We start from the raw sequence: 20,743 nt of genomic DNA on the forward strand, positions 1-20,743 counted from the left end.
ATCAATTGATTGCTGTAAGCTAGAGCATTTAAATATCACTTACCTCGTTTTTCCTTTTGACCTCCAAAATACAGTAATCCAGGTTTGAAAATGCAATTTCCTGTCACTCCTCTTCTTGCTTTCCACCAGCATCTGAGCCGTTTTGCATGGTGGAAAGCAGAATGTGCTCACCCCCTCCCTATGACTACAGCCCTGCGTGAAGATGCTCTCTTATCCCTCACAGGCATGGAGGCTAAGCCTAATGGGAACTGTAGTTCCCATTAGGCCGTGATGTATCAAAAATAAATGCACAACGCAAACCAGGAAGTCAGTGAGAATAATGATTCAGGAGTGCTGGAGGTGAATAAAACAGCTCGATTTCAACAGGTACCAAACTAGTTATAATGCAAAACATTACTTTTTACTTTATCAGCTACTGTCAGACTTTAATTTAAGAGGAAAATATTTTTGTCTTTACAACCCCTTTAAGTAAATCCTTTTGATTCATCATATTTGTTACGATAGAACGAATCATTTTTGGAATTTGTTTCATATAGTCAGTGTTCTGTATTGATTTGTATTTTTGAAAGTTATTTTGGAAGATTGGCTATATATGCGCAGTCATGATGGAACAAGAAGAGACCATCCCCAAACTGTTCCCACAAAGTTGGGAGCATGAAATTGTCCAAAATGTCTTGGTATGCTGATACCTTTTTTTTTTAAATAACAAATATGTCATACTTACCTCCACTGTGCAGTTCGTTTTGCACACAGTGACCCCGATCCACCCATTCTGGGGTCCCCCAGTGGTGTTGGTAGCTCCTCCCCACAATGGGGAAGCTTAAAAGCGAAACTGTTATTGTTTCTCATTATTCCTAATAAATGTTATTGCTTTTCATTATTCCTCATTGTTTACTGTGCCTTCAAAGTCCGACCTTGGGTCACCCCTTGGGACCATTTTCTGTAGCTTCACAAATTATTTACGGATGTGGCAATGTGAGTGCTTCTTCTCTTTACTTCTAGGTAAGATATGGGATTAAAGGATGGTATACATTGTACCCTGAAAGTATATGTAGATGTTTGCATCTGTAGCCCCCTCTCCCAATGACTGGGGCGCTATTATAAATTTAGGGGGTGTCTGAGCCAATAGTTGGGCTCAGACTTTACTAATTTCATGGAAATTAGCCTCTATTCTGGCTATGGTTGTACTTGATAGAAGTTTTCCCCTGTTGCCTGTAGGTGGCGTTACCACTTCAGGCCCATGTTGGAACTCAGGTGAACCATGGTGTGTTGAGTAACCCTTCTCGGCAGCAGCCCAGTGGGAGTGGTGCCCCTCTGTGCATGCTGGGAGGGGATACTTAAGAGGCAGACTCAGTTTTCGGGGTCCTTCGCCTCATGGCCCTCCTGGCGCGAGGCACGTGTGTGTGATTTCAGGCCCAGGACCACGTTGGTCTGAGACTGTACTCCTATCGAGTAGGCCCGGCTGGGGCCTATGATTCTAAAAGGGATCCCAAGCTGTTCATCAAGTGGGGGGGAAAGCTGCTTAATGAAGGAAACCGGGGGAGGACCTTCCCTGGAGGAGACCAAGCAAGGCAAGCTGATGTCTGGTGACCTTGTTATGAAAGGGATCCACTACTCAATTTGTCTTACAGTTCGCCGGATCGGCTTAAAGGCTCTTGTGTTGTAAGGCAGGAAGTTTGGGACTTAAATCCTGTGGCAGAGGATTCCCTGACATTCCGGCTGCTAGGCCACATGTAAGGGGTCTATCCAGTGAGCAATACCCACTCAGGAGTGAGTGGTGAATACTGGAACTTTAGATACTTTTCGTTCATTCTGTACTGCGTACCTGAACCTTCCCCTTCTCTCTATACTCTCTACTTCCTTCACAAGTTTTATGCAGCAAAAATAAATAAAAACAGTTGAAGGTTTTACATCTTGTGTGGACATTGCAATTTCTACAGACTTATTTCACTGGACAACGAACTTAGAGGTAACGTGCAAAACCCAAATCTAAACCAGCAGCTCCTCCGGGGGTAATGCTACACATCTAAACACCTGTTTTGCATAGGGTAAATTCTTGTAATACTTATATATAAATTAATAAATTAAAAATGAAACCAATTTAGTCCTTTCACGCAGGACCTCCCACTTTAATTCTCTATATCTGTACCCAAGGCGCCCTACCGTTATCAGGGCTGGCCTTTACGCCATGCAGCACTTCGCTTCCTGCTGAGGACTCATCTGTATTTCAGGATTGTCCCATTGACTGTGAAGTACTTGAGTTCCTCCATTGTATGTGGTTTAAGGCATGGACACCTCCGTCAGGTGCCCACATGAGCAGTAGAGGAGTAGAAATGTTTTTTCCTTTTCCTTACAGAATCACATAAAAAAAAAACTGTCTGTGAGATATGTTTCTGATCCTCAAGCCTCGTACACACGACCGAGTTTCTCGGCAAAAAACAGCAAGAAACTTGCTGTTTTTTTTTTTGCCGAGAAAACTGGTCGTGTGTACATTTTCGACGAGGAAACTGTTGAGGATCTCGTCAAGCCAAAAAGAGAGCATGTCTTCTTTTTCCTCGACGGCAATGGAGAAATTTGGCTCGCCGAGATCCTCGACAGCCTAACAAGGAACTCGACGAGCAAAACGATGTGTTTCGCCCATCGAGTTCCTCGGTCGTGTGTACGAGGCCTCAGAGGCACTTTTAACGGCACTCTGGCTAACCTCTATACCACATGACCATCATCAGTATCACTCAGACTCTATTGCTTTAGTATGCCACATATGGCTGGACATCACACAGTAGACTGCTGAGCACTTTTCAATTTCATGACAGAAATCCCGCACAGGAAGACATTTTCCATGTTTTCTGAAGCTTAATATAAGATATCACTAATATGTTACGACTGCCAGTGGTATATTAGAAGAGGGGGTATAAAAACTGGATGTACTCATTTAACAGATAGAATGCCTAGCAAGCGTGCTGCTTTTCCATCTTGTCTGCAATCTTCAGCAAAGTTAAACTGCTGTGCCTCCAGTCCCGATGTTACAAATAAACTCTGTAAGTAGGCCCCTTAGTGTGCGCTCTGCTGTGTCCTGGTTCAGGCCAGTTTGACAGATTCTGACTTATTATCCCATCTATATTATAGTGGCTGTATTTCTATCAAACAGTATATGAAAGTTTCCGCTCAAAAGCAGAGAGTATAATGAGGTTTGACTCTTTACAGCCCCCATTTCACATTTTTGGTGAATGTGATATTTTAACCACTTCAGTCCTAGCATCCCAAATCCCCAAAGTCTCAGAGTATTGTTCTTCTTTTAATTTTGAGGCTTTGTTCAATTTTCTAACAGAATGTCAATTTTTGTTTGTAGTATGGATAGAGCTTTAATATGGTGAGTACATAAGGATACACTTATTTACATAGCCCAGGTTCTCACTGCCATATGACTTGAAACACATAGTACCTTGACAAGTGAAAACACATTTACAGACATACCCCACTTTCAATTACACAATGGGGTTTATTTACTAAAGCTGGAAAGTGCAAAATCAGACTCACTTCTGTATAGAAACCAATGAGCTTCCAGGTTTTTTTACCAAAGCTTAATGGAATGAATTGGAGTTATAAGCTCATTCGTTTCTATGCAGAAGTGAGCCTGATTTTGCACTTTCCAGCTTTAGTAAATAAACCCCATTGTGTACTTAAAAGTGGGGTATGCATGTACTTCAATATTGGCCATTCCACCAATGTGACTTAAGTTGCAGTGACTTTGAACCACCTCCCCGCCCGCCACATTACCACCTCCTGCCCACCATCTTGTCAATCGATGGGTGGGCAGTGGCTCTCTTGATCTGGACGTCGCGGTGACGTCGTCATACGATGTCACCGCGCTTGCACACCCGCGGGGGGTGCCGCGCAAAGCATTGATTGGTGGTGTGCTCCTGGGACACTGCGCATCACCGATCTCAGTAAAGAGCTGATCTGACATGCACTGACAGCATGTGAGGAGAGGGGAGCCGATCAGCGGCATTTCCTCACAAGGGAAATCTACGCAGATAATCAGGGCACGGATTATCAATGCAGCCCCAGCAGTGATGCCAGTCAGTGATGACAATCAGTGCCCATCAGTGATGCATTTCAGTGCCTGCTCATCAGTGCCACCCATCATTGCCCATCAGTGTCCATTATTGCTGCCAATCAGTGCCCATCAGTGCTGACTATCCATGCCGCCTATCAGTGCTCATCAGTGCTGACTATCTGTGCCTCCTAACAGTGCCGCCTATCAGTGCTGCATATCAGTGCCTCCTCATCAGTGTCACCTCATTAGTGCCCATCAGTGCTGTGTCATCGGTGCCCATCAGTGCACATCAGTAAAGGAGAAAAATTTACTAATTTACAAAATTTTATAACAATTTTTTTTTTAACAAAAAAACAAAACACCCAGTGGCGATTAAATACCATCAAAAGAAAGCCCTATCTGTCTCAAAAGAGTGATAAAAACTTTGCTAGAGAAAATCTATTATTCCCCCACTGACAGGACAGGGTTTTGCCTTTACATGGGCAGGACTCTGCCCTGTGTAAATTCATGACGATTGCCAAGTGTGGGCAGTAATCCATTGGCTAGGACCAACTGATCATCATCTGCTGTGTGTAATCACAGCACGGCCGGGGTCACCAGCGGCACGAGCGCGTGCCCCCTACCCAGAAATGTTAGCTCACGTACCTAGTAAGCGACCTGCTGCAGACGAGCTGTCTTGCCACCATATACCTAAGTTATACAGTCGGCAAGCAGTTAAAAGGGATATGTACAGCACCATTTTGAAATGTATATGTTTTCTAGTCAGGTATGAGCCATAAAAAAGCATTTAAAAAATATTTTAATTCAATTTGTTGGTATAAATTTTCAGAAATGTGTAGTTTCCCTTTAAACTACTTTATTCTATTTTATGGTTGGGCATAAATGCTACTTTATAGTCTTCTGTCTGGTTTCATGTGCTGCAAGCTAATAGGTAATATAAAAAAATCAGTTTAATTTTTTTCTAGCTTTTTTACTTGTAAACCTTCTATAACCTTTGCAGCTTTCTATTTTTTCCCTCTGTAGGGAGGATAAGCAAAGCTTGTGTATAACTGACCAGAGCTCACAGTGGGAGGATATAAAGCTTCCTGAATCAATTCCCTCTCTCAGTGGGCAAATAAAAACCTTAGTGAATCAATAAATTGGAAGTAGGTCTCTTATTATATGGCCTTCCATCCATTGTTTTCTAAAAACAGCTCCTGTCTTCTTCACCTGTGAAAAGGCTTGCGGTTTAATGCACACTGTGCTAACAAAGTGAAACACTTGAAACTAAGAGAGAATAACTTTAAAAAAACTAAATAGTGATATATCTATGCCCTTCTTTGAAAAAGGATTCAGATCTCCAAGCAGAAATGTAGGCAAACAGCTAAATTCAGATGTTGCAATACATTTATGTGAACTCTTTGCTGCCAAAAAAATAAATAAATACAATTATTTCAGTTGGCTTTGTAATGCACGCACCTCTTCCAGATAGAATTGTCAGGTGCTTGACCTCATAATTTCACAACTACAATGAAGGCAACACAGGCTGGTCAAGGACATGCCCCAGGATGTGATTGGATTGTAAAAGAGCATCACTGTTCTTCCACCTGTCAATAAGTTCACTGTGTTAGATTGGCACCACTTTACAAAGCAGCCGAGCCAGACTGCCTAGAAGGGTTGCCCTTTCTCTTCCAGTCCTGCTGTGGAACAGATTACCGAGGCTAATATAAAGAACAGAACTTATTCCTGCTGACTTTTTTAATGAAGAAAGAATACAATTTTGCATCTTGGAGTGTGGCATTCCTGTTGCTGTTGGAAATCATTGCTTCGGTGGAGACAAGACAAGTCATCGCTTGATATATGATTGTGGAGTGTGAAGCCTGATCTCGCTTGGTGTGACAAGTAAAATATATGACTTTTAATTTACATTAAAGTAGTCGTAAAGGTTAATTTAAAAAACAAAAACAAACATGTCATACTTACGTCCACTGTGCAGTTCGTTTTGCACAGAGTGGCCCCGTTCCTCCTGTTTTGGGGTCCCACGGTGGCTCTTGCGGCTCCTCCCCACAATAGATAACCCCCTCTGGGAAGCTCTCTCTCGAGGGGGTTACCTTGCGGGTGCGTCCATAGCCGCCGAGTGTATGACTCTACCCCACCCCTGACGGCCGCATTATTGGATTTGATTGACAGCAGCGGGAGCCAATGGCTGCGCTGCTATCAATCTATCCAGTGAAGAGCCGAGAAGCTGTGGAGAGAGCGACGCGGGATCGCAGCCACGGTGATTCAAAGCTCAGGGAAGTAAAAGAGAGGGGGAGTGGGCTGGGGGGCCCGACACTGCAAGGTGTTTTTTAACCTTAATGCATAGGATGCATTAAGGTGAAAAAACATGAGGGTTTACAATCCAATTAAAGCGGTGGTTAACCACCGACTTAAAAAAAAAAACCTGCAAGACAAAGTTGTAATGTGCTACTAGCACGTTAAGAAAACTATACTTAAAGCAAAGCCCACCAGCAGTGCGCTGTTACCGCAGACAGGGCTTCCATCTTCATCCGGTTATCCTTTTAGGTTGGCAGGCTCTGGTTCTTTGATTGGACGGGTCGCGAATACGACGCTCACGCGCATTCACGCGTGAGCCGCTTTTTACAACACAGGACTGGAAAGGAACAGCATGTGTATGCCAATCCTTCAGAGAGCACACTCTTGCACACTTTTGCACATAATGAATGAATGGACATTATTAGCACTGCAAAAAATAGTTTTTAATGTAATGTAAACCACACATGCACAGCTCAGACCACATTTACAGCACTGGCTCTGTGCCGTGGTCATCGCGACCTGACCATCAAAGCGGCCGGAGGACATGAACCCATAAAGAAGACTGATGCCTCACTAATGATATACCCTGTATTTTTTTTCAGATCCTCAGAGAGTTCTTTGCCATGAGGTGCCATGTTGAACTTTCATTGACCAGTATGACAGAGTGAGAGCGATAACACCAAATTTAAAAAAACCTGCTCCCCAGTCACACCTGAGACCTTGTCACAAGTCACATGACACCGGGGAGGGAAAATGGCTAATTTGTCCCAGTTTTGACATTTTCACTTAGTGGTGTACTCACTTTTGTTGCCAGTGGTTTAGACATTAATGGCTGTGTGTTGAGTTATTTTGAGGGGACGCAAAATTTACACTGTTATACAAGCTGTACACTCACTACTTTACATTGTAGCAAAGTGTCATTTCCTCAGTGTTGTTACATGAAAAGATATAATAAAATATTTACAAAAATGTGAGGGGTGTACTCACTTTTGTGAGATACTGTATATGAAGATATGGAAAGACGTAAATTACAGTGGCTATAGACTTGCTGAAACAATCATTTTGTAGTCAGGTAATTCTTGCTCACTATCTATCCCAATGTTGAGGTAGCATTTCCATTGTAAGTAACCACAAGCTACATTTGTTCTGATGAGGATTGTTTTCATAATTGCCTTTTTCTGTTAATGCTTACAATATAAAAGTTCTAATGGCTAACATAGAAAGTGGATACAAAGCTGTCCATTGTGAACATTAGTGTGGGGCAGACAAGAGATGAATATGTTGTGATGGGGCTTTTAGCTTTGTTATAGGAGAGCTCTCAGCCAACTCAAGGTCACTGAGTCTGAATGACTGCTTCTACCATACAGGATAAAATACAAGAAAGACACAAGTAAGCGATGAAGACCTTCGAAATAAAAGAGCATGAGACGTATGTAAACATGTACACAACAAAATTGATTATTTTCATAGATGAAGTGGTTGCTAAGATTATTCAAAGAGATCCCTTTCGCGTGAAGGGTATCCAATCCCATGTTTTGTCTTAAAGGGGTTGTAAAGGTTAGTTTTTCATTTTCTAAATCGGTTCCTTTAAACTGGTGCATTGTTGGTTCGCTTACCTTATCCTTCGATTTCCCTTCTAAATGTTTTTTTTTTCTTTGTCTGAATTTCTCACTTCCTGTTTCTCCTCAGTAAGCTTTCCCCCATCATCTGAGCCGTTCTGGCTGGGGGTTAGTCAGCGTGCTCGCCCCCTCCCTTGGGACTACATCCCTGCGGGGAGACACTCAGGAAAGAAAAGTGCTTGATTCCAGTCAGTCAGTGTTGATAGGGATATCTCTCCCACAGTGCTATTGTTTTTTGTTAGCAGGGGAGCACGCTGAAGAAGTCCCCGCCCATAGGGACGTAACGTGTACGGAGCATAGGACAGCACAGTGACGTCACCCGTGACCATCGCCTATCTGTTTTACATGCCGATCAAGCTAGCACTGGCACAGTGCTCTGTTTGTAAGTTTTTCTATTTGCTATCATTAAAATTTATTTTTACTGCAGAGAGCACTATGGGACTGTTTTTTATCATTACATGATGAATGTCACATTGAGAGATTTTTTCGCTTATGAGATCGCTGCCCAACATAAGGATTTGGATTCATCTACTATACCCGTAAGGGAATGCTGTTTCTGACCCTGTCTATTGTAGGGTCTTAGCTGTGAGGTGAGCGGCCATTTAATCTTTACCGGTGGAGGTGTTTTCACGCATCACAAGGATTTCTGCATGTTCCATTATTTACACTGAAGAACTCACTGAGGGTGCTTTATTGCTCATATGGACTGATTTCATTAGCGCTGCACCATCTGTTTTTATATTTGTGTGAGGGATTTGAGATTTGACCCTGGTGTCCAGAAGCTGTTATTTGGGTCTTTTGATCATATTGCGCTGATTTGTTACATTTATAAATTCCAGTAAGGAAGTGACTGCTTTGGCATTTAACAGCACACATACATTTTGGTAGCATAATATTGCTGTTAAATATAACTGTTAAGACTCCCCAACCCCCAGAAGTGTCTGATGGAGGCTGTAGCACTGGAATGAAGGAAAGGTGTGGGGAGGTGAGTATAATGCTTCTTCTATTGCAAGGAATTTCTATTAGGATTTTTTTTTTGACTGACAGGGTATCTTTGGTAGACATTAAAAAATATAAATACCATGGACCTAAAACATTTTAGTTTCCCTTTAGGAACCTTCAGTGTTGGATCCTTACACTAAGCACTGAATTCACTTACTGATGCTTCATCTGTCATCCTCCTATTTTCCTTTGGGATTTCCTTCAGGGATTTCTTGCTCATTGAAGTTCTTAGCTTGTTATCTGATACAAATTGTTGAATTTTCGAAAGAACTGAATTTTCCATAGAGGATTCATTTCTACTTCCACTGGGGGACAAGCTACGGATTGGTATCAGTTGTCTTTGACTGCTGAAGTCTCCGATTTTGGCATCTGTAGAGGAGGTATTTGAAGTGGAACCCTTGATGAAAGAATGAAGGAGAGATGGACCTTCGGAACTTCTTCTATGAACCTCTACTGGGCTAGGAGACTCATGAAGATCTGTCAATCTTTGATCTGTTTTAGGGCTGGAGGTCCACTTGAAGATGTCTCCCTCCTATTTATGGGAAAATGAATAAACATATGACTTTATCATATTCTGTGTTCAATATTTCATTGCTAAAAACATGAGAAACAGGATATAACAACTTATATGAAATATTCATGAATTCTGTTAGTGGTGAGCTGCACATATGTGTAAGTGAGACTTTGGGAGAATGTAAAAAAAAGTAGCTTTATGTTCACAATTTCTTTTCAGAAATGGAAAACTCTTGGATGTAAAGGTGACCTATTAATAACATTAAAATTCTGCATGACATAAAATAAGCAGTAACAGTATATAAGCACATACAGTAAACACTGTAATTTCTATTCATAAAATTCATTATTTGAAGCAGTATTAAACCCAAAAAGAAAATGTATTATATTATAGCTTACTAACCGTTAATTGGTGGCTGCATTAATTTATTTTATTAGGATTTTTCACTTAGTTTTCAGGCCAGTAAGTCTATTATTTTTCAACTTCCTTTACCAGGTCAAGATTTCCAGCAACAGTGGCAGGTAGATGATTGAGACAAACCTTTTAACACTGACAGGGGTGCTTACACTCGATCGTCAGCTTTTATTCATTTATTTAAAATCTTTATCCCCCCCAAAAAAACACCAACCTGTTGTTGTAAGGGCTTGTTTAAACCTGGTTGGGAGGAGTGTGTGTTAAAAACGCATTGGTGACCCCCAACCAACTTAAGTTGCAAAGGCAGTTGATGGGGGTGTTCACATGCTGCAATCATGATGCTTTGCTTTCCATCCGCAGCTAAAACTACTGCTTTCATCGAATTTGAGGGGCTGTAACCGTGCTAAATGTGATCCATGCAAAAGAATGGGAATGAGCTGCAAATGCCCCATAACTCCGTGCAGCGCAGTGTGTTGGTGTGGTATTATGGGGTTTAAACAGGCAGTGAGGAGGCATCATATCAACTCTTCACTGCCTGTCAAATGCCTCTGAAAAGTGATCCAAATGCTTTTGTGAGGTGTGGCAGTTTAAGCGTACACACGACCAGGTTTTCCGACGGGATAACTGCGAAGAGAGCTTTTGGCTAGGAAACCCGACCATGTGTATGCTCCTCGCAGGTTTTTCCGGCCGGAAAATTGACCAAAAACCGCCAAAAAAAAAAAAATAACCTGTTTTGCCCTCTATATTTCCGACGGACGGAACAGGCTCTATTCACACTTGTGTGACTTGTCATGCAACTTTGGACATCAAAATCGCATTACAAGTCGTTCCCCATGTTTTCCACTGATAACCATTCATATATGTGCAACTTAAAGTTACAGCAACTTCAAAGTAGTTCATGCATTTCTTTAGTCCGACTTTTATGCAAATTGAGGGCCACAGACTTTAATTTTAACCCTCAAATGTTGCATGAAAGTCTTACCTGAATGTTATACAATGCAACAGTTGTGCAACAGTTGTCCATTATCACTGGTGAAAGCCAAAGTTGTATCCAAGTTGCACCCATCCAAAGTTGATTCAAAGTTGCATCCCAGTTGCACCAAAGTAGCACTCCAAAGTCTGCCAACTTTTAAATCTTACAAGTGTGAATGGAACAATACTGCCTAAAAAGTGTTAGCTGGGGTTTGGCTTTAGTTTGTTAGTTAAATCCATCCAAATCTGCTAGTCCAGCTAACACTACCCTCTCCCCAGACTGACAATGCTGCTGTCCAAAAGTGTCTCCATGACTCCTACATCATAGTTGAGACACCCTATTACAGGACAAGTGTTACTGGCCAAAAAAAAAGTCTAAAAAAGGATGAAATGATTGCAGCCACCACATTTAAGGATTATTAAGCTATAATGTATTACATTTTTTGTGGGTGGGGGGAATTACTACTTTAAGCTCCAATTAAAGGAGACATAAAGCCAAAGTCGCGACTCGTTTTCAGCGTAGAGGGGGCTGAAGTCACAGAGCCAGTCAAAACTCTGAAAAGATCCCAACCATATGGTCGGGATCCACCCAGAACCCTGGATCGGCAGCTGGCTTGGCCTCTCAGCAAACCACACCCCCACAAACGTCCAGTAACCGGGGGGGGGGGTGAGCAACTGGAGACTCCCGGCCCTCTGTTCACAGAATGCTGACAACTGAGTGATCAGCAGTGTTTGATTGTTCAGATCCCAGAGTGCAGAGCTGACAGGGGGCAGATACAGTGGATATAAAAAGTCTACACACCCCTGTTAAAATGTCAGGTTTCTGTGATGTAAAAAAATAGACAAAGATAAATTATTTCAGAACAAAAAGTTTGGGCTAGTGATATGCTTTATCACAATCTCATGATCAGTCACTGTATTGTAATATGTAGATTGCAAATATCTCACAATGATGAAACCTCACTAATAAGGAGTCGATTTGGAATATTTTTTAGCAACTATAGTAAAATGAAATTTGACTGATGCTATATATAGATATCAGATTAATCATTTATTTTTGTATTGCTTTATCAAGTATGGGTAGCCATAAACTGATTTTGCTCAGAGAATAAAAGGAGATCTCACAATGCTGCATAGGGTCAAATTTGGGTCTCTGTATATTATGTGAGTGGTGAAGCAGCTATAAGCATTATTAATTCTAACAACTGCCCCTTGTTAATAAAGGTTGCAGCCATTATAAATCTCAGTCGAATGCAGGTCGTTGTCAGTGCTTGGGTGTACATGAGACCCGAGACCCAACTCATTAATCTGTTACCAGGTCCTAATGCCTAAATCTTTCATTTTCTTGCTGCTATTTGATTCCCTATTTACTTATGAGCTTGGCTGTTTCTGTATCTTGCTGCAGCAGAGTGTTGTACCATGTAAGCGATCAACAAAAGTAGCAGTTTGGATTTAGGGTGACACCTGCACCATTTATTGATTAAGTAAAAAGATTGTAATGCAAGCATTTAAGGGCCTCTTCTTTAAGCAAGATTGTAGGCATGTGCAGTCTGAACTCACAACTGTAGATGGGATCAACCAAAACGGCAGTGCGGAAGGGAAAGAGATCCGTGGGAAACTCGATTCTCATGACTTCCGGTTATCAACAGCGGAACGGGTTTCAGATTGGATGCTGGTGTTCTTATGACCTCATCTTGGGTCAGGGCGCTGATTTAGATACTGGTCCCCGGGCCTGGCGCGCATTTTGCGATGTGGTCAGAGTAGGGACAGGTTCCTCAACTGTCAGGGAAAGCGTGCAGAGGTAGGGAAAGGTTCCGGAGGAATAGGGCCAGTGCAGGGACTACGGTCCTGTTCTTAATTGCAGATGTTGTCGGCATCATCCAAGACTACAGACCACTGTTACTGTTTAGAAGTGGCTCTGAACAGCTGTGATTACTTGCCGGGCCTAGTTGTATCTGGTTGTTTCTATAATATACAGTAAAACCTTGGTTTGAGAGCATTTTGCCAGACAAGCAAAATGTTTTAATACATTTTGACTTGGTATACAAGCGATGTCTTGATATACAAGTAGCGTCATGTCACAACTGAGTATAAAAGAGAAGAAAGGCGCCTCTAAGTGTAGCAATATGGTAACATTTAATGAAGGTACAACATTTAGCAACATATTGCTACACTTAGAGGCGTCTCTCTTCTCTTTTATACTCTGTAGCTCCTGCTGGATTTTGCTTCTAACTCCCTTGTGGAGGCTTCCATTTGTGGATGGACATTTTATGGTTACGCAACTTATCACATTGCTATAATCTTTTTATATGGGCTATAAACTGAAGGACTTATGAATAAATGGTTGTGGAACGAATCATCTGTGTTTCCATTATTTCTTATGGGGAAATTTGCTTTGATATAAGAGTGCTTTGGATTACAAGCATGTTTCTGGAATGAATTATGCTCGCAATCCAAGGTTTTGCTGTACTGCTATTGTCTATTTTGTACTCTGTGTTTACTGTCAGCCACACCATGCTGCACCTTGCTCACAAGATGAACTCACATTTCCTAAAGAAGAGGCCAACGTGCCTTGAGAGCTTGCACTACAATCCTATTCTTTAACCAGCTAATGGTATTACCCTAATTTTATAATTCTACTTTTGGACCTTTCTGTCTAATTATAGCAGAACTCAGACTTTGAGAAATTAAGCCTCTACTTGTCACCCTGAACTAAGTTATACATTTCTGTTGTCTACATAGACTTTGTCCCAAACATTTACCATAAAGTCTTCTGCCACTGTTGGACTTAGCTAGAAGCCATATTGCTCCTACTCTGCCAGTCAGGACTTCTAGGACAATTTACAATTTAGGAGATGCCTCTCCATTTTGCACCTACTGGCATTCTTATCTGATTGGTGAGATTATTGCTTGTGTGTTACTATGCTCCTCCTCTCTACAGAGAGTACTGATGGATTGGTCCTACTTGAAATTGGAAAATTTCCTTGATGTTGAGTCCCTCTGACCAACACAAACACTCATCACCGCCCCCCTAGAAAGTCACCAACATACTGGGTATTGCAAGAGATACTTGAAATAAGGATCATCGCCTGACGCCTGCCACTAATGGCTGTTTATGATCATCTTTATCCATCTTATATGTCTGTTTGTTTTCCTGAAAATGCCTGTGAAGTTATATACTCTATAGCTCATCACATCCCTACGACAGAGGTCTGTGTAGTCATAATGAAAATAAAACATTGATAAGTACATTTATGTTCACCCTGAAGAATGGCAGGCACTGGATAGTCAGGGGACATGATCCGTGACACCCCCTATGCAGCGAGCCCTTCAATCACATTATTCATCTCGCTTAAGACGGCAGCAGGGGCAGCACGGTGTGCACAGACTAATGATGTTTTTATAGGCTCCTGTTCAGCATGAAAATCAAATTCTATCAATTATACTTTCTCACCTCTCAACCCACTGCCCACATCACACGTTATGTAGGCCAAATGGAGATTTTCAGGCACTATTAGGTGCGTAATAAGTCCCTCAAACATTACCAATTATGAATATTAAGTGATTTAGGTTCTGGTTTGTGCTCCAGTCTGAGGAGTCTTATCGTATCAGAGCTTAACAGACCTGTGCACATGAAAAAATTGCGCCTTTGCATTTTTCATATTTATGTAATATAAATCTCCAGTAAGTGCTCTTTGTATCTGAAATAGTCACATAAATTGACCAGCTTAATTTTGGAGAAACAATAATCCAATTTTTGAAGCCGAACTGAACGTCTGTGGTTGTAAACTCCCACATATACCCAGTAAAGTGACTGGCCTCAGGTGATACACAGAGATTAAACAAATCCTCCTACATAAGTTGTACCTGTTTAACAATCATAGCAGATCACATGACAATTGTAAAAAATGGATGGCTTCCCCCAACAATGTCATTGGTGATAAAACATGTAGGGCCTGGCTTGTTTCTGATGTCATCACGCACTACCTGCCAATTGCGAAAAGCTTTCTGCTAATGCGAGCCATCAGCCTGCAGAGATATTCTTGTGAACAGTGATTGGAGACATTTGGATTATCGTTAATACTTTTAATAAATGGTGAGAGTAGAAACATGCTTCACCATGGCAGTTTATTTTTCTATCCCTTGTTACTATACCACAACCCGCTGCTTGTCCACACACTGGATGCCGTACCTTAAAGTTGTGACACATGCAAGCTTGACCATTATAATTTATGGTCCAACCTTTCTGGTAAGAGGCTTCTGTCAACTGTTTCTATCTTATGGTGGATTTCCTCTTATCTCCACTGCACGCAGGGGATGACTGGCAAATTTGGCCCTGGGGCAAGCATAACCCTGAGGCCCCTGGTAGAGTGACTCAGCCCCGCTCTCCCTCTTCCCTGCCTCCATCCAACTCCCCCCTGCCACTTTCGTCATCCATGTAAATTTACCTTTTCATTGCCAGAGCCATTTTTGTGTTTTTAGCACATGCTTAAAAAATAATTTTAGACCTGAAGATTACACAAAATCCTCAAACATTATATATTTCTGAAAGCAGACACCATAGAGAATAAAAGAATAAAAGTGATAGTTCCAATTTTTTATGTCACACGTTCTTACCACAAAGGTCTAGGAAACACACAATTTCTGTAAAAAAGTAAGTGCAATTCATTTTGCACTCCTGTGACCAGTTTTCAGCGGAGAGCAGTCTGAAGTCCGCTCTCCGCTGACATCACTGGAATCAGTCCAGGCAGCACGTCATCCTGACTTTGGAGGTCTGGATCCGCCAGGTGCCTAGACAGATGGCAGTCTCAGCTTCTCAGCGAGCCACTGAGAGGGCAACTCCCCACCCCTCCACAGCTCAGCGCTCCAGAGAGTGTGGAGGGGCAGAGCAGGAGAGCTGCTGATTGACAGGCAGCAGCTCTCTGCTTCGGGAGGTGAGACAACCGAGCCATCGGCGATGTATGGTCGGTTCTCAGTGAAGAGGTAGAGGGGGGCATATGCAGCATCAGTCTGATGCTGCGTCCACCTAGGTAACTGTGAATGTACAAAAAAAAAAACACACTTGTCTTGTGTTGCTCTAATTTCGGTGTGCACGGTAATATGTAACATGTTTATCGCAATTGATGTTTTCATGCGTAGGTGATGGAAGTTACTAAAATGAATATTTTATGATATGCTACTTTGTGCTAAAATCACTCAAATGTTGCCCTTCTTTCCTTATATTCTTCTATTTCTTTTATATTCTTCTATTGTTTATTTCTTGATCTATATAAGATATGTATACATATGTATGTGTGAAAATATACTACAGTATTATCGTCCTTAAAGTGAAATGGCAGGTTATGAAGTTACAAGTATATCTCAGCTTGGAGTGAAGACAAGGAGAACTATTAATACCAAACAGCTGTCACCTCTCCTCCCTTCTTCCACCGAAGAAGAAAATATGGCTCTGAGTGAAGCCCCTGTGAACTTGAGTAATAAAAGACTTTTACAAGAAGGAACCACCATATATGGACTGACCTATTAGTTGTGCTCATGTGTATGATGTCATTTTGTCTATAAAAAGCCAATAAAGGTCCCGCCTCTCTCTCTCTTACGCTGGAACACCGAAAGAAGCAGATCTCCCTCTCAGTTTTCTGCATGCTTTCATAATTTGGGTCAACGGCAGTTTAGGTTGCCCTGGTGTTGTGCCAGGGGCTATCCTTATCAATACGTGTGTGTATATATGGGTGTGGGGGGCTTCAAGGGGGGGGGTTTATGTGCTTGGGTGTAACTTTTTTACTCACAACTATGAGATATGTATATTTACATTGGTCCAAGCTGGACCAATGTAAGTATGCAATAAATATAATACCTGAAGTTGAGCTTTAAGTTTCTCCATATTATTGTTCACAGTGCTACAAATAAAAGAAAGACAATTCTAAAGTTTGATGAGCACTCTGCCAAAATAAAAAGTGACCTTAAGTCTCGCTTTGACTGCGAGTACTGAACCAGAAGCAAATGTTCAAGCCCATTGCCATTCACTCTGTATTAGCCTAAATTAAAAGCAACAGATACGTTTCAGGAGGAAGTCGGGAAGCCGGCCTTTTGTTTATGTAAACGCTCAGAAGATGTGCCTTTCTCTTCAGCCAAGCAGAGCTGAACCTTTTAGCTTGTGCCAGGATTGTTTTGAGAAATAATAGAATGGCTTTGACAGAACAAAGCACCGAACAGCAGATAGCCCTTGGCTGAAATGTCATGGATTTAAGCATAAGGTCTACAGCCAACTTAATCATTCCATTTATGTGGGCGAAAGGCAGTCGCCTTCTTGCAGCAGATGGGACCCCCCTGCCTTTAAGGGAAGCCTTGAAAAAATCATACGAGAAACATGCATAATGTTGTCATTATATATTAATGTATACATCATAGTGAACTTTACATATATGTCAGGCTGATGTTGATGCATGTTTATTATACCTGGGAGGATAAACATTATGAAACATAAATGAATCGACATTTATATTTGAAATCACAGCTGGTATTTTATGTCCCCTTTCAAGCTCTGACCCATGGCTTCAAATGTTTTTTTTTTTTGTAAAACCTGCTGGCGCCCGCAAATGTTATTGTTTGCTGTGTTACTGAGGGCGTGCAATGCATTTCTATCTAACTAAATTAACGATCAATGATAAATGTAGATGCTCTTCTTTTTATGGCTGTCCTCAGAGGACTTTTTACTGCCGGCTTCCTTTTGTTAAAGAGAACTTGTCATTTTGTAGCAGGCAGCAGGTTGGTTGGAAAAGTGGAAGATAAGCATTGGATTTTTTTTTTTTTGTAAGGCCCATTCACATTCATGTGTTGCATTTAACACATGCTTTCCAGTGCATTGCCACATAAAGTGGTGAGGTGCAAACAGAGGTGAGGTGCATTGCAATGCCATTCATTTTGAAAGGCAGCCATAAGCACTATTACAGCAGCAAGCAATGCAGTCTATTACTGGGGGTGTTTGGTGTCAATGCTGCTCCGTCCCGCTGGGGGGACCTTCATTCCATGTCTGTGCAATTGGTCACAGGAATCTCACATGGCACTTATGGACTCTTCTGTTCTCTTTCTCCCTATGGCACATGCCATACCTTCCATCTTGATTCCTATACTCATTTAATTTTTTTTATCACCCATGGTTTCGGCAAGAAGCTCTAAAGTTCTGGCACGATACGCCGCACCTTCAGAGCACATGCACCGCTGATGTCAGGGTGAATATCTTAAACGGGGCATGTTTAGGAGATATTCATTTTACGTACAGGTAAGCCATATTATAGTCTTACCTGTAGGTAAAAATCACAAAGCGGGGCATACAACCCCTTTAACCACTTCCTTACTGGGCACTTAAACCCCTTCCTGACCAGAGGACTTTTTGCGATTCGGCACTGCGTCGCTTTAACTGACAATTGCGCGGTCGTGCGATGTGGCTCCCAAACAAAATTAACGTCCTTTTTTCCCCACAAATAGAGCTTTCTTTTGGTGGTATTTGATCACCTCTGCGGTTTTTATTTTTTGCGCTATAAACAAAAATAGAGCGACAATTTTGAAAAAAAAAAAATATTTTTACTTGTTGCTATAATAAATAGCTCAATTTTTTTTTTTTACATTTTTTTTTTATCCTCAGTCTAGGCCGATACGTATTCTACATATTTTTAGTAAAAAAAAAAAAATCGCAATAAGCGACTGGTTTGCGCAAAAGTTATAGCGCCTACAAAATAAGGGACAGAATTATTATTATTATTTTTTTTTTTTTTACTAGAAATGGCGGCGATCTGCGATTTTTATTGGGACTGCGACGTTATGGCGGACACATCGGACACTTTTGACACATTTTTGGCGCCATTCACATTTATACTGCAATCAGTGCTATAAATATGCACTAATTACTGTATAAATGTGACTGGCAGGGAAGGGGTTAACACTAGGGGGTGAGGAAGGGGTTAAATGTGTATCCTGGGTGTGTTCTAACTGTGGGGGAAGGGGGTGACTGGGGGGGGGGTGACCGATCTGTGTCTCTATGTACAAGAGACACAGATCCGTCTCCTCTCTCCCCTGACAGCACCGCTGTCTGCGAGAGCCGGGAATGAGAGATGATCTCATATGTAAACATATGAGATCGTCTCTCATTGGCCGCACAGATCGCCTAGGAAACGGCCGCTCGGATTGGCCGTTCACGGCGATCTGTGACTGGCTGTGTCCAAGGGACACGGCCAGCACAGCAGTTCCCCGCTGCGCGCTCGGGAGCGCGCGCGGGGAACGCGAAAAGGGGCGGCCGTAAAAACACGGCCTCCCAGAGAAGTAGAGCCACCCTGCGGCCGTACAAAGTCGTACGGCCGTCGGGAAGTGGTTAACAAAGTACAGTATTGGTCTTCAAAATGAACGGTATGCTTCACAACACACTTTTGGCAATGTTCATAAAACTTCTGGAAAGTGTTAACAAGGCCTCTTTAGGAATCGATCACAGAAACGCTGTCATACATTCTTGGATTGCCACCACGTGCATCTTTAATGATGTTCTTCAGGTGGGGAAACAGTAAGAAGTCCGCAGGTGCCAGATCAGGGGAGTACGATGGATGATTGAGAACAAGTATGCTGCACTGAGCCAAGAATTGGATTCCGGATCGAACTGGTAGCACCAGGTCTCATCCCCTGTGATGATGGTTCACAGAAAGGATAGATCCTGGTCACACATGGTAATGAAATCTTCAGAGGTTTCCATTCGTTATGCTTTCTGTTTGTCTGTCAACTTGTGCGGCACAAACCGGGAACAAATCTTCCGCTTACCCAAATCTTTGCGAATGATGGTACGCACAGTGTCCTTGCTAATGCCCAATTCCTCCACCATCCATCGTCAGTCAGTCGCTAATCTTATGCCAACATTTGCTGTACTCCCTTGATCATGTCTGCGGTTCTGCTTGTCTACGGCCGACCCAAATGTGGCTCGTCCTCAGTGATTTCCTTCCCGTCACGAAAGCGTTTAAATGCATTTTCTGCTCATGGCTTTCATCTCGTACACTTGCACTAACATTTCATACGTCTCTAAAGCTGTTTTCCCTAACTTGTGACAGAACTTGATGTTCACTCGGTGCTCCATTGCACTGTGACCCTACCTCTCACACTAACCACATTCGACTGCACGCAGCGGGTTTACCCTGACAGTCACCTGTACTTCATGCTAGGTTTCATTTCTCAACGTGTCTCTAGATTGCCATGTGCACATGTGCGCACCTGGCCCATGTTGCCGTTGAAATATCTAACCATTCACTGAACTTTTTATACACACCTTCTATATTGTGTGTGGTTCCTCCTTTTTTTTTTCTTTTTAAATGCAAGCCTCTTCTTACAGGAGGCTTGCATTTTAAGCCAAGTTTCCAGGTTCTTTCTAAGGCCCTGTACACACGATCAGTCCAAACTGATGAAAACGGACTGAAGGTCCGTTTCATCAGTCCAAACCGACCGTGTGTGGGCCCCATCACTCAGTTATCCTTCGGTCCAAAAATTTAGAACTTGTTTTAAAATTGGACTGATGGACTGATAACCGATAGGTCAAAACCGATGGTTAGTACGTAAAAGCATCGGTTCAAAACCCGAATCAAGTCGACGCATGCTTGGAAGCATTGAACTTCGTTTTTTTCAGCACGTCGTTGTGTTTTACGTCACCGCGCTGGACTCGATCGGTTTTTGAACTGATGGTGTTTAGGCACATCAGACCATCAGTCAGCTTCATCGGTTAACCGATGAAACCGACCTTCAGTCCGTTTTCATCAGTTTGGACTGATCGTGTGTACAGGGCCTAAATAATGTAACTTGCAATATAGAGTCTGATGTTCAAGAGTTCTACAAATAGGGCTG

The 20,743-nt window shown here is 42.1% G+C and overlaps 1 protein-coding gene across 1 annotated transcript in view; it reads right to left on the bottom strand.

Annotated features, from left to right (window-relative positions):
• CFAP20DC (CFAP20 domain containing) overlaps positions 1-20,743 on the bottom strand; it is a 306,201-nt gene that overhangs the window by 98,563 nt on the left and 186,895 nt on the right. Inside the window, exon 14 of the mRNA XM_040359112.1 lies at positions 9,131-9,505. Coding sequence (XP_040215046.1) covers positions 9,131-9,505 — 375 coding nt within the window. The remainder of the gene's footprint in view (positions 1-9,130; positions 9,506-20,743) is intronic.

The sequence above is a fragment of the Rana temporaria genome, chromosome 7 (genome assembly GCF_905171775.1).
Source record: "Rana temporaria chromosome 7, aRanTem1.1, whole genome shotgun sequence".
Classification (NCBI taxonomy): domain Eukaryota; kingdom Metazoa; phylum Chordata; class Amphibia; order Anura; family Ranidae; genus Rana; species Rana temporaria.